General features: G+C 40.6%; 1 protein-coding gene across 5 annotated transcripts in view; it reads right to left on the bottom strand.

The window, feature by feature from the left end:
- Nucleotides 1-1,868: 1,868 nt before the first annotated feature.
- The window catches only part of znf385b (zinc finger protein 385B), a 297,663-nt gene continuing 279,062 nt past the window's right edge, over nt 1,869-20,469 (bottom strand). For all 5 annotated transcript variants that reach the window (XM_017710601.2, XM_017710602.2, XM_017710603.2 and 2 more), the window contains 4 exons: nt 17,592-17,885; nt 15,371-15,552; nt 7,747-7,848; nt 1,869-4,152 (listed from right to left, as the gene is read on the bottom strand). In XM_017710601.2, the coding sequence (XP_017566090.2) occupies nt 3,940-4,152; nt 7,747-7,848; nt 15,371-15,552; nt 17,592-17,885 (791 nt within the window). In that variant the 3' untranslated portion in view covers nt 1,869-3,939. The remainder of the gene's footprint in view (nt 4,153-7,746; nt 7,849-15,370; nt 15,553-17,591; nt 17,886-20,469) is intronic.

Below are 20,469 nucleotides of genomic sequence, written 5' to 3'. Positions count from 1 at the left end.
ACTACTGCATAAATCCCAGCTTTTTACAAGAATCAAAACAATGTAGTTATTAACACACCTTATTGGCAACAATTACACTTGGTTATTATTCATAATGATCACATTATGGAACGTGGTGCCTCCTTCAGATTACCACTGTTTTATTGGTGGGTGGCTTAGACTTATTGATGTGGTTTAGACTGAAACACAATAGCACTGTGGTGATATGTTGCAGGTGCAAGTTACTTGAGGAGAACCGCAGGTTGTCAGTACTGCACTAGTGGGGGAGCCCAAGAGCAAAGAATCTCAAAGAACGCAAACCGGGCCATGAGCTCTATTCTTGGGGCGAGGCTGAGCCTCATCTCACTGAAACTGATCTTGAAGAACAGCGGAGGCAACATTAAATACAGTTATTAAACTTACAAACCAAGAGGTGCTTGTACAGTCTGAGGGCAAAAGGGGAAGGGCCTCAAGCCCCCTGGGGTTGACCCGTGCATGAGCTTGTGCACAGATCAGTGCGACTGTAATGAAGACTTGGAATCTTTTATTACGTACTTATTTATCTGGAATCTGGTGGATCGGCAGGAATTTTGGAGATGTATTGATGGAAAAGATTTGGGTGGCTATTGATTTCTAGTGATTGTTAGCAAATGCTAATATCTTAGCTCCAGCTTTACACTAAAAAAGAAGTATTTCAATGCCAAATATGTTGGCTGAGTGTCCAAGGTGGGGGTTGGCAACATGTGGCACAGGAGCCATATGGAGCCCTTTTAGTGCCCCCTTGTGGTTCCACAGCAAAATTAGATTTTTAGGTAAAAAGAAAATAATCCTCCTTTACAGGAAAATAAAGCTCTGCTGGTTGTTCTAACACAGTTTTAATAATAAACGGTCTTAAATGCAGGAGTTAATGTATAAGTGCTATGTAACCAACCTTTAAACCTGAAGTCACCATAGTAATGCAGACAACAATCGCGCCCAGCTAGTAGCTAACAAAACGGCAAAAAAGAGACAGATTCAAGACAAACATTGAGAATTTAGAGACAAACTAACTTTGATTTCTGATTTGCTGATGTTTGATTTGCAACAAGGAGCTGTCAACCACCAAAAAGTTGACCTTTGAATGACATTTTACAAGAAACTTTTCTAGCTTTGCAGAAAAAAAGAGAAAAGCAGCTACAGCTGAGCTGAAGCTTAAAGCAGAGCGAAGTCAGTCTGCATTTCTGTTTATATTATACTCTGTAGCCTATACTAGAACATCAGCACACACTGAGACATACTTACAGCCAAGATGGTAAAAACACCAATTAAATGAACATAAAATGTTTGTGGCCCCAAGCTGGTTTCATTTTATTGAAATGGGACAAAATGGCTCTTAACATTCGGGTTGCCACCCCTGGTCTGGGGGGATGGGTGGGGGGGTGATAGGAAAATTGCTTTCTACATGCCCAAAGCAGCCAAACAAGTACTGGATTACTGAGCGTCCATTTTTCCAACCTTATACCACTGAAGTTGAGTGAATGCTTTAAGGTGAGAAGGAAATTTTGACCAAGTTTGAGCTCCTAGTTGTCATGAACACAGCATAAAAATGAAAAACGGGAAATCAGCCATCAACACACTCTTGTGTACTTGAGGACGAAATAAAATGGTTTACTACGAACGGACAAGTTAAGAATGAGACCTCCTGCTAAGGCTTAGTAAGGAAACTATAGTACAACATCAGAGCAGAAACAGAGAGAGCGTTGGTGACGAAAGCTTATTGACTACACAATACGAGACCAAAACTGCATCACACACCCCCGACCACACCAAACCACTGAGTGAACAAGTACCGTCCCATGGGTTTTAGCTTTGTGATTGTTTTCGGCGTTATTCCAAGACAGCATGTGCGCGTTTGTGTTTGTATGAATCTGGAATCGTCTGTTCAGTTGAAAAGGAAGACCATGATCATTCAAGTCAATCAGGAAGCAGTTCAAACACTTTTTTTTTTTAATTCCTTCCATGAAAATCCAAATGTGCTCCCTCCAGCAGCTCACGAGGACTTAAACCATTCCACAGAAGGATGTTTTTCTTTTGGTTCTGTTTAACCCCTTAAACTCTAAGAAGCCATGGACGAGTCCAAACTTCCACTCCTCACCCTCATAACTCTGAAATGTATCAGTTGTGGCTGAATAGTTCATAGTAGCCTTGGGGTAGTAAGTCTTAAAGGAACGTTACAGGCATTCTTAATCTGATCTCCATCTGCCACATCTGTACTGTCTGAGAAAAAAACAATTCAATTCGTTTACTTAGAAAAAAGAAAAAAGCAAAACGTGTTGTATCTAAACTTGCTTATAATAGAAGCCAATGGAGAGTTGATGGACAATTCTAAATATCGCCAAGTCATTCTTTTAGAGATGGGACTGATTTTCCAGAAATAAGAATTATAACATTTATTATAATTATAATTATAGTTGTCATAATGAGCCCAGTTGCATGGTAACTAATTTTACCTCATAACTTTTAGCTAGAAAACAGCAAGATTGGGAAGACTTGGGCAACTGACTTAGTAAACTGCTGATTAAGTTAACTACTATGATCTGCCTGAGTGCAGCAGTGTGGGAGGAGTTTTTACAAGTTGTGTCTGATCACCACGTACACCAGAAAGCCTCAGAGAAAGCAAAAATCAACTGAACTGCTTTTTACACTACATTTATCCAATGTTTAAAAGCTGGATAAAAGTTGCGAAGAACTTTGGTAAGATGTTCTGTCATGTGTGCCTCATTATACGTTCATTAGCAATGAGGCAGAACTTCTGAATAGACATGAAGGCCTAAAAATCAAGAAATTAATTAGGAAAGTTTCTCTCTAATGTCATGCATTCTCATACCATGAGAACCATGAGATGTCTAAACCCTATACTCCAGCAGAGGACAGTGCAGAGCCTGTATCTTGCATTTTGTTCTGCGGTTCTAATCTGTTTAGTCCAAAGAGGGAAGCAAAGAAAGAAAGACTACTGCAGCCGCCTGAAGGACGAGAAGTGCAGTGCTGCTATTGCAGGAATAGAAACTCGACTTTGCACTCGACTTGTGTAGATTTACTGACTCAAGACTTTCAACATAATTAGTGACTATTTCAGGCAAACGAACACCTCACACTAAATTATGCTGAAATAAGTTATGTGACATTAGGATAGTTACATTAGCATTTGTCTGGATATCTTAAAGACTTCAGACGGATTTCTTGGTGTTGATTTCAAGCCATATCCATCTACTACAGATTACTGTGGTCCGGTTCTGGATTTAATGTGATGCAGTAATAGATGTTTAGAGACACTGAGCAGTGCTGGAGGTCTCTGAGTGGCAGTGCACGTCATTGGCAGTTTCGTGAAAAACAACGATCTTGTATTTTTGTAGCGTTAAAGTCGAAGTGAACTGGAAAGCAGTTTACTGCTGTACTGTAATGTGGTTTTGAGTGAAACACTGCATTAGTGAGGGTCTCTATAATAACTGAATGTTCTGTTTGATAAGTGGGAGGTGATAAATGAAAACAGGGTACAATGCAAATTAAATGGTATCAAGCTTGACTGAGACGCTCATCCCTAATAGTCATATATTTCAAGAACTTCTCCTGGGAATTGAAACTCTCCAGTGACTTCAAATACAAATGGAACTGCATTTGAATGGTAGTCCATGGAAACTGTCTGTACAGTAGAGATGCAGCAGATTGAGATTAGACTGAAAAATGCTCAAGTATTTCTTTAAGGTTAGTAGCTGTAACATGAGCCTATAGTTTAAGGGGTTAAACAAACACATCTTTCCTCTTCAGGCCCTGTAGTTCCTTCAGCCTGACCGTAATCCTGTAGGTGGCGCTGCGTAGCCCCTATGCTTGGGCTGTGGGGTTCAGAGGAACAGTCTCTCACTGGCCCCAGCCAGCCACCTCACGGTCGTTACTGTGGTTGCAGCAACGTGGCCAGGGTGGGGGTCAGTACGGGGCGAAGAGGATGGAGCTGGTGGAGGGCCGGATGGGTCCCGGAGCTGCCCGCAGGAAGGAGGGCTGCAGGGCGGCTGTCTGAAAGATGGAGGTGTTGGGGCGTGGATGCAGAGAGATGGACTGCATCGTGCTGGGGGAGAATGGGGTGGAGATGAAGGCCGGAGAAATGGGCTTCACCATGTCCTTCTGCAGCGCCAGCTTAGCCTGCAGAGGTAGAAAGAAGAGTCACTGTAGGCTCTAATGAGGCCCACCAAGGCCAAAAGCATAAAGAATAAATCTCTTTGGTATAAATGCATTAATCTCTGTACTATTATGTTGATATGAACCCATTAATATGACATTTTAAAACTTTTTGGTACAAATCTGAAGATTTTTGTGTCTATCATTGAATCTAACATTAAATTCAGTCTTCTGGTCAGAGTCGGACACAGATTTAAACAACAACAATCCAAATTTGTTCGATTAAAAGCATGAAAATGAAATGTAATCTAAACAAAACCACTTTGACATACTTGGTGGCCTATTTTCCTTATCATACAACTTCAGATGCTGGACATTAGTAGGTTAACATACATCAATACATCTCTGGATTATTAACCTAAAGAATTTTAGGGATGATTTTGCAAGCAGGGATTAAGCCTAGTCCTGGACTACACAGCATTCTGAATAGAGATTCTCCACTGAAAGGACAGGGCAGTCAAGCACCAGGCTTAATCCCCGTCCAGGAAACTGACCCCTACACTTATTACTGTTGTTTTGCTATTCTATCTAAAACTTATTATATTATTTTATATAAAACTTATTATATTTAATAATACAATATGTTTTATATATTACATTCATTTTATTTTATATTATATTTATTATATTATTTTATATAAGACTTGTTTGTATATTAAAGGACAACATCAGTTATGTAATAAATCACAGTATCAGCCAGTTTATATTCTGTATATTCGGACAGGCTTGCAGGTCTGACATTTTTCTCTTGGTTTCAGTGTTAAACAATTACAAAACTCATCGTATTGATTGAAGGTTTTGAATCCACACTTTCCACTGAATGTTTCCATTTGTGTCACAGAGCTACGAGTAAGAAATAATACAAAATGACATCAACGGTAATAACTGTGATTTCGGAGGGGAAAAAGAGTCTAACATCATTCAGGATTGTATTTATTGACTTGGCACCCAGCACTGGAGTGTGGCCTGGACTTGTGTTGCTTTCCTTTTATTGCTATAAATGTTGTCATCATACATTTAGATGCATTAAGTAAACAGAAAGTGTTTTACTGTTTAGATAAAAAAAATTAAATTTAAGAATATTTTAAAATTGAAAACAGTTAAGAATTGAAAAACGTTAAGCATATTCTTTATTGTCCATTAGTGAACATTCACCCCTTAAACTGCAGGCTTATTATACAGTATGAATTGTTCAGTAACAGATAAGAATTTTTCAGTATCTACTACAAATATACAATATATATATATACAATAAATCATTCAACAATGACTGTAAATCATTTAACAGCTACCATTAATTATTTGATAACTCCTTTGAATTATTAAATATCTACTATAAAGTATTCAGCAACAACTACGTATTATTTAGTAAACTACAAATTAGTTTTATTTAGAATTTATTGTTTTTAGTTTATAGTTATAGAAGGAATCAGTGACCACTATGAATGATTACAAAACCAGTAGGATTTAATCAGTAACCACCATGAATTAATCAGTAATCACTGTGTTATTATGTAACCGCTATGAATTAATCATTGACCACTATGAATTATTATGTAACCGCTATGAATTAATCATTGACCACTATGAATTATTATGTAACCGCCATGAATTAATCATTAACCACTATGAATTATTATGTAACCGCTATGAATTAATCATTGACCACTATGAATTATTATGTAACCGCTATGAATTAATCATTAACCACTATGAATTATTATGTAACCGCTATGAATTAATCATTAACCACTATGAATTATTATGTAACCGCTATGAATGAATCATTGACCACTATGAATTATTATGTAACCGCTATGAATTATTATGTAACCGCTATGAATGAATCATTGACCATTATGAATTATTATGTAACCACTATGAATTAATCATTGACCACTATGAATTATTATGTAACCGCTATGAATGAATCATTGACCACTATGAATTATTATGTAACCACTATGAATTATTATGTAACCGCTATGAATGAATCATTGACCACTATGAATTATTATGTAACCACTATGAATTAATCATTGACCACTATGAATTATTATGTAACCGCTATGAATTATTATGTAACCGCTATGAATTATTATGTAACCGCTATGAATTAATCATTGACCACTATGAATTATTATGTAACCGCTATGAATTATTATGTAACCACTATGAATGAATCATTGACCGCTATGAATTATTATGTAACCGCTATGAATTAATCATTAACCACTATGAATTATTATGTAACCGCTATGAATTAATCATTGATCACTATGAATTATTATGTAACCGCTATGAATTAATCATTGACCACTATGAATTATTATGTAACCGCTATGAATTAATCATTGACCACTATGAATTATTATATAACCGCTATGAATTAATCATTGACCACTATGAATTATTATGTAACCCCTATGAATTAATCATTGACCACTATGAATTATTATGTAACCACTATGAATTATTATGTAACCGCTATGAATGAATCATTGACCACTATGAATTATTATGTAACCACTATGAATGAATCATTGACCACTATGAATTATTATGTAACCACTATGAATTAATCATTAACTACTATGAATTATTTAGCGAATAACCACAAATTATTCAGTAACTACTATGAACTATTAAGTAACCAGTATCAATTATTCAATATCCAACATGAATGATTCAGTAACTATGAAACTACCATGGTTCTGTAGTTCTGAACTGATGAGTCAATGTTAGAGTTCAGTTTAAGATTATAATTATTTATTTGCAGCATTTATTAAAGAGGACTGATCTCATGAGATCTCTCCAGTGTTTGATGTATATCGCTGCTGTTGGAACAAAACCTCGCATCTCCATTTTTGTCATTTTTCAGCTTTTGACATAATTTGAAAAAGCCTGTTACCCTTTACATTGTCTATGAATTTCATGATGAATGGACCAAAACAAACAGCCCAAAAAGACTTGGAAAAAATTCTGGTTCCATTGACTTACATTAAAGGTAAAGCGGGTTTTTTCCTTCTCCTGTAAAGCTAGCATTATGGAGATGTGAGGCTTTCTTCCGACAACAGCGACATGCTTGTGTGTGTTTGCTTTCTTCTTTAAAAAACACCACAAAACAGAAGCAGAGCCTCCTGACTGATCACAGAGAAGCAGAACGTTATTGATGAAGCGATCATTCTGACTGATTACAACACACTGAGAGGATGAAGCCTGCAGAGTGTTTTGGAGAACTAGATGACTTCTCTCCAGCTGGCTGATGCCGTGTTCTTGACAGATGTCATTACATCCAGCTTGCCTCTAAACAATTTAATAGGCTTCAATCGAATACAGGTTTGCCCATTATGTAAAAAGATCAGCGTAATGCAGTGGGGATCATGTGGCTCAAGGTCAGATTCTGGTGTTCAGACGCATCACAAACCAACTAAACATATTTTTAGCATCTGCTAACAAGTAAAGCAGCGTGTGAGCTGTCTCACATGGCCGATCCCTGAAATGCGAGAAGTTCCTGATGAAAGCGTTTGATTATAAGCAACATAAATAATGCATTACCGCCAAGGCGCTGGAGCCGCGCTGCTGTTTGTTGTACGGGCTGTATTTGGGCTTCAAGGGTTTGCCTGCCACCCGGTCCTTGTGCCTCCTGCTGGAGATGTGCTGTGAAAAGAGGAAAAAAAAGGTTCTTCAGGTTTTCCAGCATCTATATTCATCCTAATCAGACTGCAAAACACTGTTTTCTCCAATATTGTTTTCTTAACTCTGACATAAATCCCAGACATCTATCAGAAAATAAACAAAGAGAAAACGCTCAGTGCTTTGGATCAATGCCAAATTAATACTTCATTCCCTCATTTGTTACATACAACATTTACAGGACTTTAAGTGTGATATACAGTGCTGTGACAAAGTATTTAACCCCTTCCAGTGGCCAGTGAGTGGAAGCACAAAGTAGGTGTTTCTAATAAAATGGCCAGCAAGCGGAAGCACAAGGTAGGTGTTTCTAACAAAGTGGCCAGTGAGTGGAAGCACAATACACTGCTCAAAACAATAAATGGAACGCTTAAACTGCACAATATGACTCCAAGTAAATCAAACTTCTGTGAAATCAAACTGTCCACTTAGGAAGCAACAGGTGGAAATTATTGGCAATTAGCAAGACACTCAATAAAGGAGTGGTTCTGCAGGTGGGGACCACAGACCACTTCTCAGTACCTTTCTGCTTTCTGGCTGATGTTTTGGTCACTTTTGAATGTTGGTGGTCTTTCACACTCGTGGTAGCAGGAGACGGACTCTACAACCCACACAAGTGGCTCAGGTAGTGCAGCTCATCCAGGATGGCTCATCAATGCGAGCTGTGGCAAGAAGGTTTGCTGTGTCTGTCAGCTTAGTGTCCAGAGGCTGGAGGCGCTACCAGGAGACAGGCCAGTACACCAGGAGATGTGGAGGAGGCCGTAGGAAGGCAACAACCCAGCAGCAGGACCGCTACCTCCACCTTTGTGCAAGGAGGAACAGGAGGAGCTGCCAGAGCCCTGCAGAATGACCTCCAGCAGGCCACAAATGTGCATGTGTCTGCACAAATGGTTAGAAACCGACTCCATGAGGATGGTATGAGGGCCCGACGTCCACAGATGGGGGTTGTGCTCACAGCCCAACACCGTGCAGGACGCTTGGCATTTGCCAGAGAACACCAGGATTGGCAAAAAACTGGCGCCCTGTGATCTTCACAGATGAAAGCAGGTTCACACTGAGCACATGACAGACGTTTTTGCCAGGGGTTTATATATATAGATATATATATCGGAACACATGTCGGATCAAAACCTTGTCTCCAAAATGAGAGAAAGGAAAAAGCATACTTTATTTTTAACGTAAGTCAATGTAATTAAATGGTTTTCTAAGTAATATTCATCAAGAAATTTACACACAATGTAAATATGTTGAAAACAGAAAAAGGACAAAAATGGAAATAAGAGGTTTTGTTCTGACAGCTGTGATATATATATATATATATATATATATATATACACACACACACACACACTGTATTGCCAAAAGTATTCAATTTTCTGGCTTCAGACGCATATGAACTTGAATGATGTCCCATTCATAATCCATAGGGTTTAATATGATGTTGGCTATAACAGCTTCAACTCTTCTGGTAAGGCTTTCCACAAGGGTTAGGAGTGTGTTTATGGGAATTTCTGACCGTTCTTCCAGAAGCGCATTTGTGAGGTCCGACATGATGTTGGACGAGAAGGCCTGGCTCACAGTCTCCACTCTAATTCATCCCAAAGGTGTTCTATGGGGTTGAGGTCAGGACTCTGTGCAGGCCAGTCAAGTTCTTCCACACCAAACTGGCTCATCTGTGTCTTTATGGACCTGCTTTGTGCACTGGTGCACAGCCATGTTGGAACAGGAACGCGCCGTCCCCAAACTGTTCCCACAAAGTTGGGAGCATGAAATTGTCCAAAATCTCTTGGAGCTGAAGCTTTAAGAGTTCCTTTCACTGGAACTAAGGGGCCGAGCCCAACTCCTGAAAAACAGCCCCACACCATGATCCCCCCTCCACCAAACTTTACACTCAGCACAATGCAGTCAGATAAGCACCGTCTCCTGGCAACCGCCAAACCCAGACTCATCCATCAGATTTCTAGATGGAGAAGCGTGATTGGTCACTAAAGAGATCATGTCTCCACTGCTCTAGAGTCCAGTGGCGGCGCTTTCCATGCTGTGCATTGCGCTTGGTGATGTAAGGCTTGGATGCAGCTGCTCGGCCATGGAAACCCATTCCATGAAGCTCTCTACGCTGTTCTTGAGCTGATCTGAAGGCCACATGAAGTCTGGAAGTTTGTAGTGATTGACTCTGCAGAAAGTTGGTGACCTCTGCGCTCTATGCCCCTCAGCATCCGCGGACCGCTCTGTCATTTTACGTGGCCGACCACTTCGTGGCTGAGCTGCTGTCGTTCCCAATCACTTCCACTTTGTTATAATCCCGCTGACAGTCGACTGTGGAATATTTAGTAGTGAGGAAATTTCATGACTGGACTTGCTGCACAGGTGGCGTCCGATCACGGTACCACGCTGGAACTCACTGAGCTCCTGAGAGCGACCCATTCTTTCACTAATGTCTGTAGAAACTGTAGCAATAGAAGAATCCTTTTTGGTTCTATATAGAACCATTTATAGCATTCCCCATCAATCTGTAGAACCTTCTTGCATAGAAAGAACCCTTTAATCATGCAAGAGTTTTTTGCGTGTTCATGGTGCCACATAGAACCATTTTCTTTACTAAAGAAACCTTGAAGAACCACCATTCTTTAAATGTGAAGCTTGACAGAACCCTTTTTGGTACTGCTTTCCAAAGCAGTTCTAGAAGTTACTGAAACATCTATAGCACGTTCTCTAGCAATCTGAAGACCTCTTTTGTAATGTAAAGAACCATTTAATTGTGCAAAGGGTTCAGTGAGTGTCCAAGGTTCCATATAGAACCATTCTCAATACTAAAGAACCCTTGAAGAACCATATTATTTAAGACTGCACCTGTGGACAATGGTCAGAAGTATTACATAATATTAAATTAGAAAGCGAAGAATATTATACTGCATTTCTATAAAAATGGATTTCTGATGCTCTACTGTTCCCTCGACAGTTCTTCGTCTATAATTACGCAAAGCAGGATGCAGAAAACAGCCCAGGAGATTCAGTTCTAGCACACCTGATGGGTCCAATCAAGATGGTCAGGGGTGGGTGAGCATCACAGGCAGGTGTGTTAGATTAGAACAGAGCCGGATCTGAACTCTGCAGGAGCACTGCCAACCTGCAGGAGCAGGGGAGTGAAGTGCTTATATGAAAATTCCATAATAATCTCAAGAATACTGCACATTATATAACAATGAACAGTGAGCTGAAGCTTAGTTAGCGGGTCTTAGCTGCAGGAGAAGAAGCCAGTTACACTCAGTTGTAGTTTATTCATTATAAAGCTGTTTATTATAAAGCATTTTAGGGGTAAAACACCTGCCTTCTTAATCACAGAGCAACTGTTTGCATGCACAGCAGCGAAGCGCTATTAGTCAAGGACTGCTAGTCTAAGAAAGGATCATGTAAACAGCACTGTCTACTAAGCTGATATTGGCCGTACAGTGCTAGATAGCTTTCTTTGTGAACATTTAGGTTGCACCAATGACACTTATGTGACTTTTTATGTGACATTTTGCAGCACTTCCTAACGTATCACACGTCTAATGAGCGCTTTATGACATTAAAACAAACTGTGGTGAAAGCTGTAATTGCTGGAGTCTATTTTTGGGCTGAGCCATGAAAAGAAAGGCTTGGAGCAGCGTTTCTCAACAATTGCATTATAGCAGCTCGAGTGTGAAGTGAGAACAACACCTTGTCAGCTTCAGAAAGCCTGGCTGGAGTTTTAAATAACCGAGGGAAACTCATGCTTGCAGATATTTACGTCATCGAGGTGTTTGAGGCACAGACTAGGCTGACGTGTGTCTTTTACACAACTTACATGAATGCCTTGTTCAGTTCTTTAGACTAGCTTAGACTGTGTATTGTGTGCATGGACAACACAGCTACTAATTCACTCATCAGCTCTTACTGATTCACTCACTCATGGATTCACTCAGTAACTGACTGGCTATTCACTCATTCATTCAGCAACACACTTACTTACTCTCTTAGTGAGTCTCACTCATTGATTCACTGAGTAAGTGACTCACTAATTCCATGACTCCCTCACTCATTTACTAACTCATTCATTCACTAACTCACTTACTGACTCACTCATTAACACTCATTCACTAATTCACTAACATATCACTAGTTCATTCTCTTGCTAATTCACTCACTGATTTACTTACATGTTCACAGACTCCCTCACTCATTTACTAGATCACTAATTCATTCACTAACTCACTTAACTTACTAACTCAGTGATTCACTAATTCACTAACTCACTCAATAACTCAGTGACTCACTAAGTCACTCACTCAGTATCGGACTTAGTGACTCACTAATTCACTCACTCACTCAGTATCGAACTCAGTGATTCACTAATTCACTAACTCACTCAATAACTCAGTGACTCACTAATTCACTAACTCAGTGACTCACTAATTCACTAGCTCAGTATCGAACTCAGTGACTCACTAATTCACTAACTCACTCAATAACTCAGTGACTCACTAATTCACTAACTCTGTGACTCACTAATTCACTAACTCACTCAGTATCGAACTCAGTGACTCACAAATTCACTAACTCACTCAATAACTCAGTGACTCACTAATTCACTAACTCAGTGACTCACTAATTCACTAACTCAGTATCGAACTCAGTGACTCATTAATTCACTCACTCACTCAATAACTCAGTGACTCACTAATTCACTAACTCTGTGACTCACTAACTCACTCAGTATCGAACTCAGTGACTCACAAATTCACTAACTCACTCAATAACTCAGTGACTCACTAATTCACTAACTCAGTGACTCACTAATTCACTAACTCAGTGACTCACTAATTCACTAACTCAGTACCGAACTCAGTGACTCACTAATTCACTCACTAACTCAGTATCGAACTCAGTGATTCACTAATTCACTAACTCACTCAATAACTCAGTGCCTCACTAATTCACCAACTCAGTGACTCACTAATTCACTAACTCAGTGACTCACTAATTCACTAACTCAGTATCGAACTTAGTGACTCACTAATTCACTCACTCAGTATCGAACTCAGTGATTCACTAATTCACTAACTCACTCAATAACTCAGTGACTCACTAATTCACTAACTCAGTGACTCACTAATTCACTAGCTCAGTATCGAACTCAGTGACTCACTTATTCACTAACTCACTCAATAACTCAGTGACTCACTAATTCACTAACTCAGTGACTCACTAATTCACTAACTCACTCAGGATCGAACTCAGTGACTCACAAATTCACTAACTCACTCAATAACTCAGTGACTCACTAATTCACTAACTCAGTGACTCACTAATTCACTAACTCAGTATCGAACTCAGTGACTCATTAATTCACTCACTCACTCAGTACCAAACTCAGTGATTCACTAATTCACTCAATAACTCAGTGACTCACTAATTCACTAACTCAGTGACTCACTAATTCACTAACTCAGTATCGAACTCAGTGACTCACTAATTCACTCATTAACTCAGTATCGAACTCAGTGATTCACTAATTCACTAACTCACTCAATAACTCAGTGACTCACTAATTCACCAACTCAGTGACTCACTAATTCACTAATTCAGTATCGAACTTAGTGACTCACTAATTCACTCACTCAGTATCGAACTCAGTGATTCACTAATTCACTAACTCACTCAATAACTCAGTGACTCACTAATTCACTAACTCAGTGACTCACTAATTCACTAACTCAGTGACTCACTAATTCAGTAACTCAGTGACTCACTAATTCAGTAACTCAGTGACTCACTAATTCACTAACTCAGTGACTCACTAATTCACTAACTCAGTGACTCACTAATTCACTAACTCAGTGACTCACTAATTCACTAACTCAGTGACTCACTAATTCACTAACTCAGTGACTCACTAATTCACTAACTCAGTATCGAACTCAGTGACTCATTCATTCACTCACTCACTCAGTATCGAACTCAGTGATTCACTAATTCCCTCAATAACTCAGTGACTCACTAATTCACTAACTCAGTGACTCACTAATTCACTAACTCAGTGACTCACTAATTCACTAACTCAGTGACTCACTAATTCACTAACTCAGTATCGAACTCAGTGACTCACTAATTCACTCACTCACTCAGTATCGAACTCAGTGATTCATTAATTCACTAACTCACTCAACTCAGTGACTCACTAATTCACTAACTCAGTATCGAACTCAGTGACTCACTAATTCACTCACTCACTCAGTATCGAACTCAGTGATTCATTAATTCACTAACTCACTCAACTCAGTGACTCACTAATTCACTAACTCAGTGACTCACTAATTCACTAACTCAGTAACGAACTCAGTGACTCACTAATTCACTAACTCAGTGACTCACTAATTCACTCACTCACTCAGTATCGAACTCAGTGACTCACTAATTCACTAACTCAGTGACTCACTAATTCACTAACTCAGTGACTCACTAATTCACTAACTCAGTGACTCACTAATTCACTAACTCAGTGACTCACTAATTCACTAACTCAGTGACTCACTAATTCACTAACTCAGTGACTCACTAATTCACTCACTCACTCAGTATTGAACTCAGTGACTCACTAATTCACTAACTAAGTATCGAACTCAGTGACTCACTAATTCACTAACTCAGTGACTCACTAATTCACTCACTCAGAATCAAACCCACTCACATACTAAGTGACTCACCAAATCAGTAACAATCAATCAATATATCAATCAATCAATCATTCAATAGGGCGGTACGGCACAGTGCAGTTATACATCCATGATTACACATTTTATCAAAATCTCCATTCCCAAGAGAACCATATTGATTATCCTTCATGCATGTATATCAAGCGTACTAGGATGTATGGTTGGAGCTAAAAACATTGAGATCATTTATTGGTCAAACACAATTATCACAGAATTGGCAGACCTCCTCAGAACTCCTCAGACCTCCTCAAAACTCCTCAGACCTCCTCAAAACTCCTCAGAACTCCTCGGAACTCCTCTGAACTCCTCAGACCTCCTCAGAACTCCTCCTACTTTGACAGGTACAGTTATGTGAGGGGAAATGGACAGAGGTACTCAGCCAGGGTACGAAACGTTCCGGATTCAGCTGTACTGCACTGCGGTTAGGAAACTAATTCTTATTTACCAAGCTGAAGATTCTCCACAGCGAGGATCTCTAGACACTTAAGTAGTTTTTGAGTGTCTCATTGAGAGAGAGGAAACCGGTGAGGATGCACACCAGCAAGAGCTCTCAAATTCACGTTTGTTTGCTACAATTTGATGTGTATGAAGTAAAAGGCTCCATTTAAATGCAGGGTCCCGTTCACTGATATGGGAAATATACACTCCGTCAGAATATGGAATACTATAGCAGGGAGCTTCATGTCAATCCCACTGTAAAACATGGGAAAAATATTCCGTAGACAATCAGAACGATGTGAAACAGTGTAGCATACCTGTTTGAGCTGGATTTCTGAATTGACGTGAACGTCGCAGATTTCGCAGTGGAACGTCTTGTTCTGCAAGCCCGAGCCTTTGAGGACATTGGCCTGCATTTTGAGTTTGGACCCAGGCCTAGGGTAGGCCTTAATGGGACCGGCCCCATTCCGTGCCTCCAGCATGGTTTTGTGCTTCGAACCTGGCAGGGAGGATCAAAATCGACATGGTTACATGACAGGACGTCTCGCACTCGGTAGGAGATGCTGTTTTTTTTTTTAAACCAAGACTTTTAATCAATTACAGAAAGAAATCAATTAGGTAATTATGCTCCATTAGGCTGCTTAATTCGATCGTGTCGCCAGTGCTGCAGCTTGTCAGGTCACAGGGTGAGCTGTACAGGAAAGCACAAAAAAGCCAGCTGGAGACGGTTAAAGGAACAGTTTGTAGGGTTGATAAATAATATATTCAGATAAATTCATTATACAGTGTCGGAAACCATATGAGTAAGTCTATTAGAGACTGTTTAACAACTCCACACAGTCTGAGCCGAGGGTGCGATGATTAAACATGGAGTTTGCACGACAACGCGCTTCCAGTACTTGTTAGCTGCACTGGCCCTTTAGGCCCAGTGTAAAACTAACGAAGCACGTCGCAGACATTTAATGTTGTGGTTGACTGACTACATTCTGGGTTGGGGGGAAATTGTTTAAATTAGATTTGATTTTTTTTTCTAAATCTGTAACATCCTGCCATGGATTTAAGTCCAGATCACTCCGGCTGATTATCCACTCATTTACACTGAGTCAGAGTTAAAGCCACTAGCAGTCAGATTTGTGAATACAGCACATAATTCAGCAGACGTCGTCGTAAACGCTTCAGATTCCTGCTACAGTACAGAAATATTTCATTTTCCTTTAACCTCAGCAGGTCTTTTGAATCCACTGAACTGTGGAACTGACATATGGGCCATAATTATGGGCCATACTCGACATTTTTCTTCCATTTAATTTTGTTCTTCTGATGACCACTTATTAATAATTCATTTAGTCATATTTCATTTTTACATGGCCATTTTATAACCTCACGTTTATGTCTTACAATTAAACAGGCTACTTCTGTTACTGCACTTTAAAAACTGATATATGCATTTGAGCTTCATTCTGATTGAAACTGTTAGATTCAGACTAAACTCCTCAGGGACAGATACAATAGACTCCAGCGGTTCCTTTTGGATATGTGGATATTTCAGAAGGCAGTACTGATCCATCTGGTTCCTGACAGTCAGGAACAGCACAACGTTTAATCATCTTTCACTCTAGTAACTCTGCTTTAGACTGCCTGGCAGCAAGAACCCAAGAACAAAACTGGTGGCAGTGGAATGAGCGGAGCTAAACAGTAGGAGGTGGAATGGGCGAAGCTATACTACTTTAGCCTGAATGGGCGGGGCTAAACTGTTGTAGGCTGAATGGGTGGAGCTAAACTGTTGTAGGCTGAATGGGTGGGGCTAAACTGTTGTAGGATGAATGGGCAGGGCTAAACTGTTGTAGGATGAACGGGCAGGGCTAAACTGTTGTAGGCTGAACGGGCAGGGCTATACTGTTGTAGGCTGAATGGGCGGGGCCAAACTGTTGTAGGATGAATGGGCGGGGCTAAACTGTTGTAGGCTGAATGGGCGGGGCTATACTGTTGTAGGCTGAATGGGCGGGGCTAAATTGTTGTAGGCTGAACGGGCGGGGCTATACTGTTGTAGGTTGAATGGGCGAAGCTATACTACTTTAGCCTGAATGGGCGGGGCTAAACTACTATAGGCTGAATGGATGGAGCTAAACTGTTGTAGGGTGAATGGGCGGGGCTAAACTGTAGTAGGATGAATGGGCAGGGCTAAACTGTTGTAGGATGAATGGGCAGGGCTAAACTGTTGTAGGATGAATGGGCGGGGCTAAACTGTTGTAGGCTGAATGGGCGGGGCTATACTGTTGTAGGCTGAATGGGCGGGGCTAAATTGTTGTAGGCTGAATGGGGCCTAAACCGTATTTTTTTGTGGTACGTAGCACAGCACAATTTTTCTATAATATGGGCTCTTTAAAACTCCTTTAACTCAACACCCCTGTGGACCTCTTTTCCAAAGTCTGTGGACAGTTTGAACAATCAATGCTAATGAGAGAGAGAAGCGCAGAACAATAGGGAAGGCCTTCTGGGGAGAAACCACAGCTACACGTGGCCAGATGTTTCCCACACCTGTGTTGTGAGCCTCCAGCTGTGAGAGCGAGTTGACGGCCACTTTACAGAGCGAGCAGTACAGCAGCTTCTTGGCTTTCTCCTCCTCAGACTCCTGTAGGCTGGCTTCTGGCTGGCTGGCCTGTTTGGGGGCACTCTTCAGGGCGGGCGCCGCTGACTGACCAGCGGGTTCTGCAGGTGGACTACAGGGAACGGGGACTGCCTTACAGAGACTGGACGACACAGCCGGTGTGGACATGAAGGCTTGCGGGGAATCATGGGCTTTGAGCATGCATGAAACCTCTGTACTTTTCTCTGTGAGAGAGAGAGAGAGAGAGAGAGAGAGAGAGAGAGAGACAGAGACAGAGTGAGAGAGAGAGAGAGAGAGAGAGAGGGAGAGAGAGAGGGAGAGAGAGAGAGAGAGAGAGAGAGAGAGAGAGAGAGGGAGAGAGAGACAGAGTGAGAGAGTTATTACTCAGAGTGTTAAAACAGCTAGTGCTGTGTCTGATCCACTCAGACCAGCGCAACACAGACCAACACACTGTCACCACATCAGTGCTATGAATAGTACACCACCCACATAATACCTGCTCTGTGGGGGTCCTGTGGGGGTCCTGATCATTGATGAACGAGGGTAACAAAGTATGCAGAAAAACAGATGGACAAGAGTCTGTAATTGCAGAACTACAAAGTGCTCTTACATGGTCAGTGGAGTGGATAAAATGGACAATGTATGGTCGTGCATGCTTAAAGAAGTGGCTGGTGGGTGTATGTAGCTGTTGAGGGAGTTCTGATGAACATATACTTTACATATACATCTATTTATACACGACGCTGCTTTCCACAAAACAAAGCTGTTTAGTCTTTAACAGAGCACTAGATAAACTTCTGACACCAAACATGTCTCGGCTGATCACTGTAAGGCTGCGCTGCTTGAACAGGGGGTGTGGGTGTGGGAGAGGTAGCGGGGCAGAACAAAAAGAGGAAAGAGTGAGAGAGAAGCAGAGCTGACAGTTAATCGAATGTGCAGAGCGCTGCATTGTTCAGTGACACATTTAAACTCCACTCCTCCGGTTGGTGAGCTTGGGCGTGTTGTATAAGCCCATTCGGGATCTGGGTGCTCTAGTTTCTGTTTACGCGCTGCAGCAGTGTTGGGCTTTTCTTCTAGTACCCCAACACCACCTCAGCTGTCAGCGTCAGGACCCTCTAAAACGACAGAGAGATGTACAGCACTGTTGAAAAGTCTAAGGCGCATAAGCACACAGCACTAAAGTTGCTATCTCGTGAGTTTGTAGAACACAGTTTGGTTCCGGATTTCTCCTGGACGCCTCCAGGCATCACACAAATGTATTCAATCCTATCAACACCAGCACACCTGATTTAACATAATGAGGAACCGATTAGCATAGTTGTCAAGTCTCAAGATTTACCTGTCTCAAAGGTTTTCACACTCTCAAAAAAGTTTGTTTCACAGAGTTCTGGCGCCCTACGCAGCATCATCATAGGAACAGCCAATAACAGGCTTGATTACATATTTAGATCGCACCACCCAGCATTATTTACCAATATAGTCACTTCAAATGTCTGATTTTTCAAACAAGCAGTGTGTTTACATGCACTTAATAATCTGATAATCCGATCAACAGGTTTACATGTGCTTTACAGTGATCAGATAATGGGGAAACTCCAGGTCTACGTGAGTCAGACAGTAACCTAAACACAGAAAAACGCGAGTTTCGCCAAGCATGTTGTCCAAAACTGTTTTGCTGCGTCTTGTGGAAACACTGCTTGCTTATTTCTGGAACCGCCGTCTGTTCTCGCACATGCGCAGACCAAAGTCAAAAAAATCCAAAGGAAATCAGAGTAAGAGTTTACATGCACTGGGAAATCTGATTACTGAGCTAAACACCAGCCTCTGTACCAGATTTCTAGACCGTACTCCAGTCTAAGAAATCAGAGTGTGCTGACCACTTTAATAAACTGCAGAACTCTGATTATGACCAGATTATTGAGTGCATGTAAACTCACTCATTGACATTTAAAACATTGGCCAAATTAATGCTCAGCAAAATGAACCAGCATGGTGTACATTAACAACAGAAAAATCCCCTGAATTAGCATTCATTATGATACATTGTGAGGTCAATTCCAGAGGAACAATTTGCATTTTGAACAGCATCAGCACGTTGTACAAACTTCAGAGAAGGCCTAAAGATTTTTAGTTGATTTTCCTTTAATAGAGTCTCCAAGCTTGTTGTATTTAAACAAAGTTTTGTAGCAAAACTCTTATTTCACTGTTGAATTTGATCAAAAACAAAAGGTTTCGGTTTTTGAAATACATCATGCAAAATGATCCAGTTAGGATTGTTTCCTCTCTGGCTTCTTGGTAGATACAGCGAGCTCTCCTATTGGTCAGGGCTTCAGGAGCTGAACTGAAGGCTCTACACTCTAGATTAGCTTCCAACATCATTAGAAAGTGAGAGTGGAATCAACCAATATGAGGACAAAATCATCGCTCCTGATCTTCTGGAAGTTCTAGATATGTCACTAACTGTACATGCCGTAGTCTAAGCAGGTTCCAGTTTGTTGTTAGGAATGGAGAACAGTGGCAGCAGCTCTGTCTCAGGACTCTTTACTGAGTCACTGTAAAACCGATACACACCAGCTCAAACATATGTTTATGTGTGATACAAGCTTCAAATATAACATGAGAATCTCTCACCAGCTTCAAAGTGTCTGTGTTTAATCCAGAATGACAAGCATGTTCATATTTAGCTTCTGATACTATGCAGCTTAGCACTAACACACAATTATAAACCCTATAGATGCACTAGCGCTTCTACATAGAGCCATCTACAGCACATTGTCCATAAGGGTTCTTTGAGCGTTCATGGTATAG

This window comes from Pygocentrus nattereri, chromosome 6, assembly GCF_015220715.1.
Source record: "Pygocentrus nattereri isolate fPygNat1 chromosome 6, fPygNat1.pri, whole genome shotgun sequence".
In the NCBI taxonomy this organism is placed as follows: domain Eukaryota; kingdom Metazoa; phylum Chordata; class Actinopteri; order Characiformes; family Serrasalmidae; genus Pygocentrus; species Pygocentrus nattereri.
The sequence above is the reverse complement of the archived record's forward strand: the minus strand, read 5'-3'. Positions and strand labels throughout refer to the sequence as shown.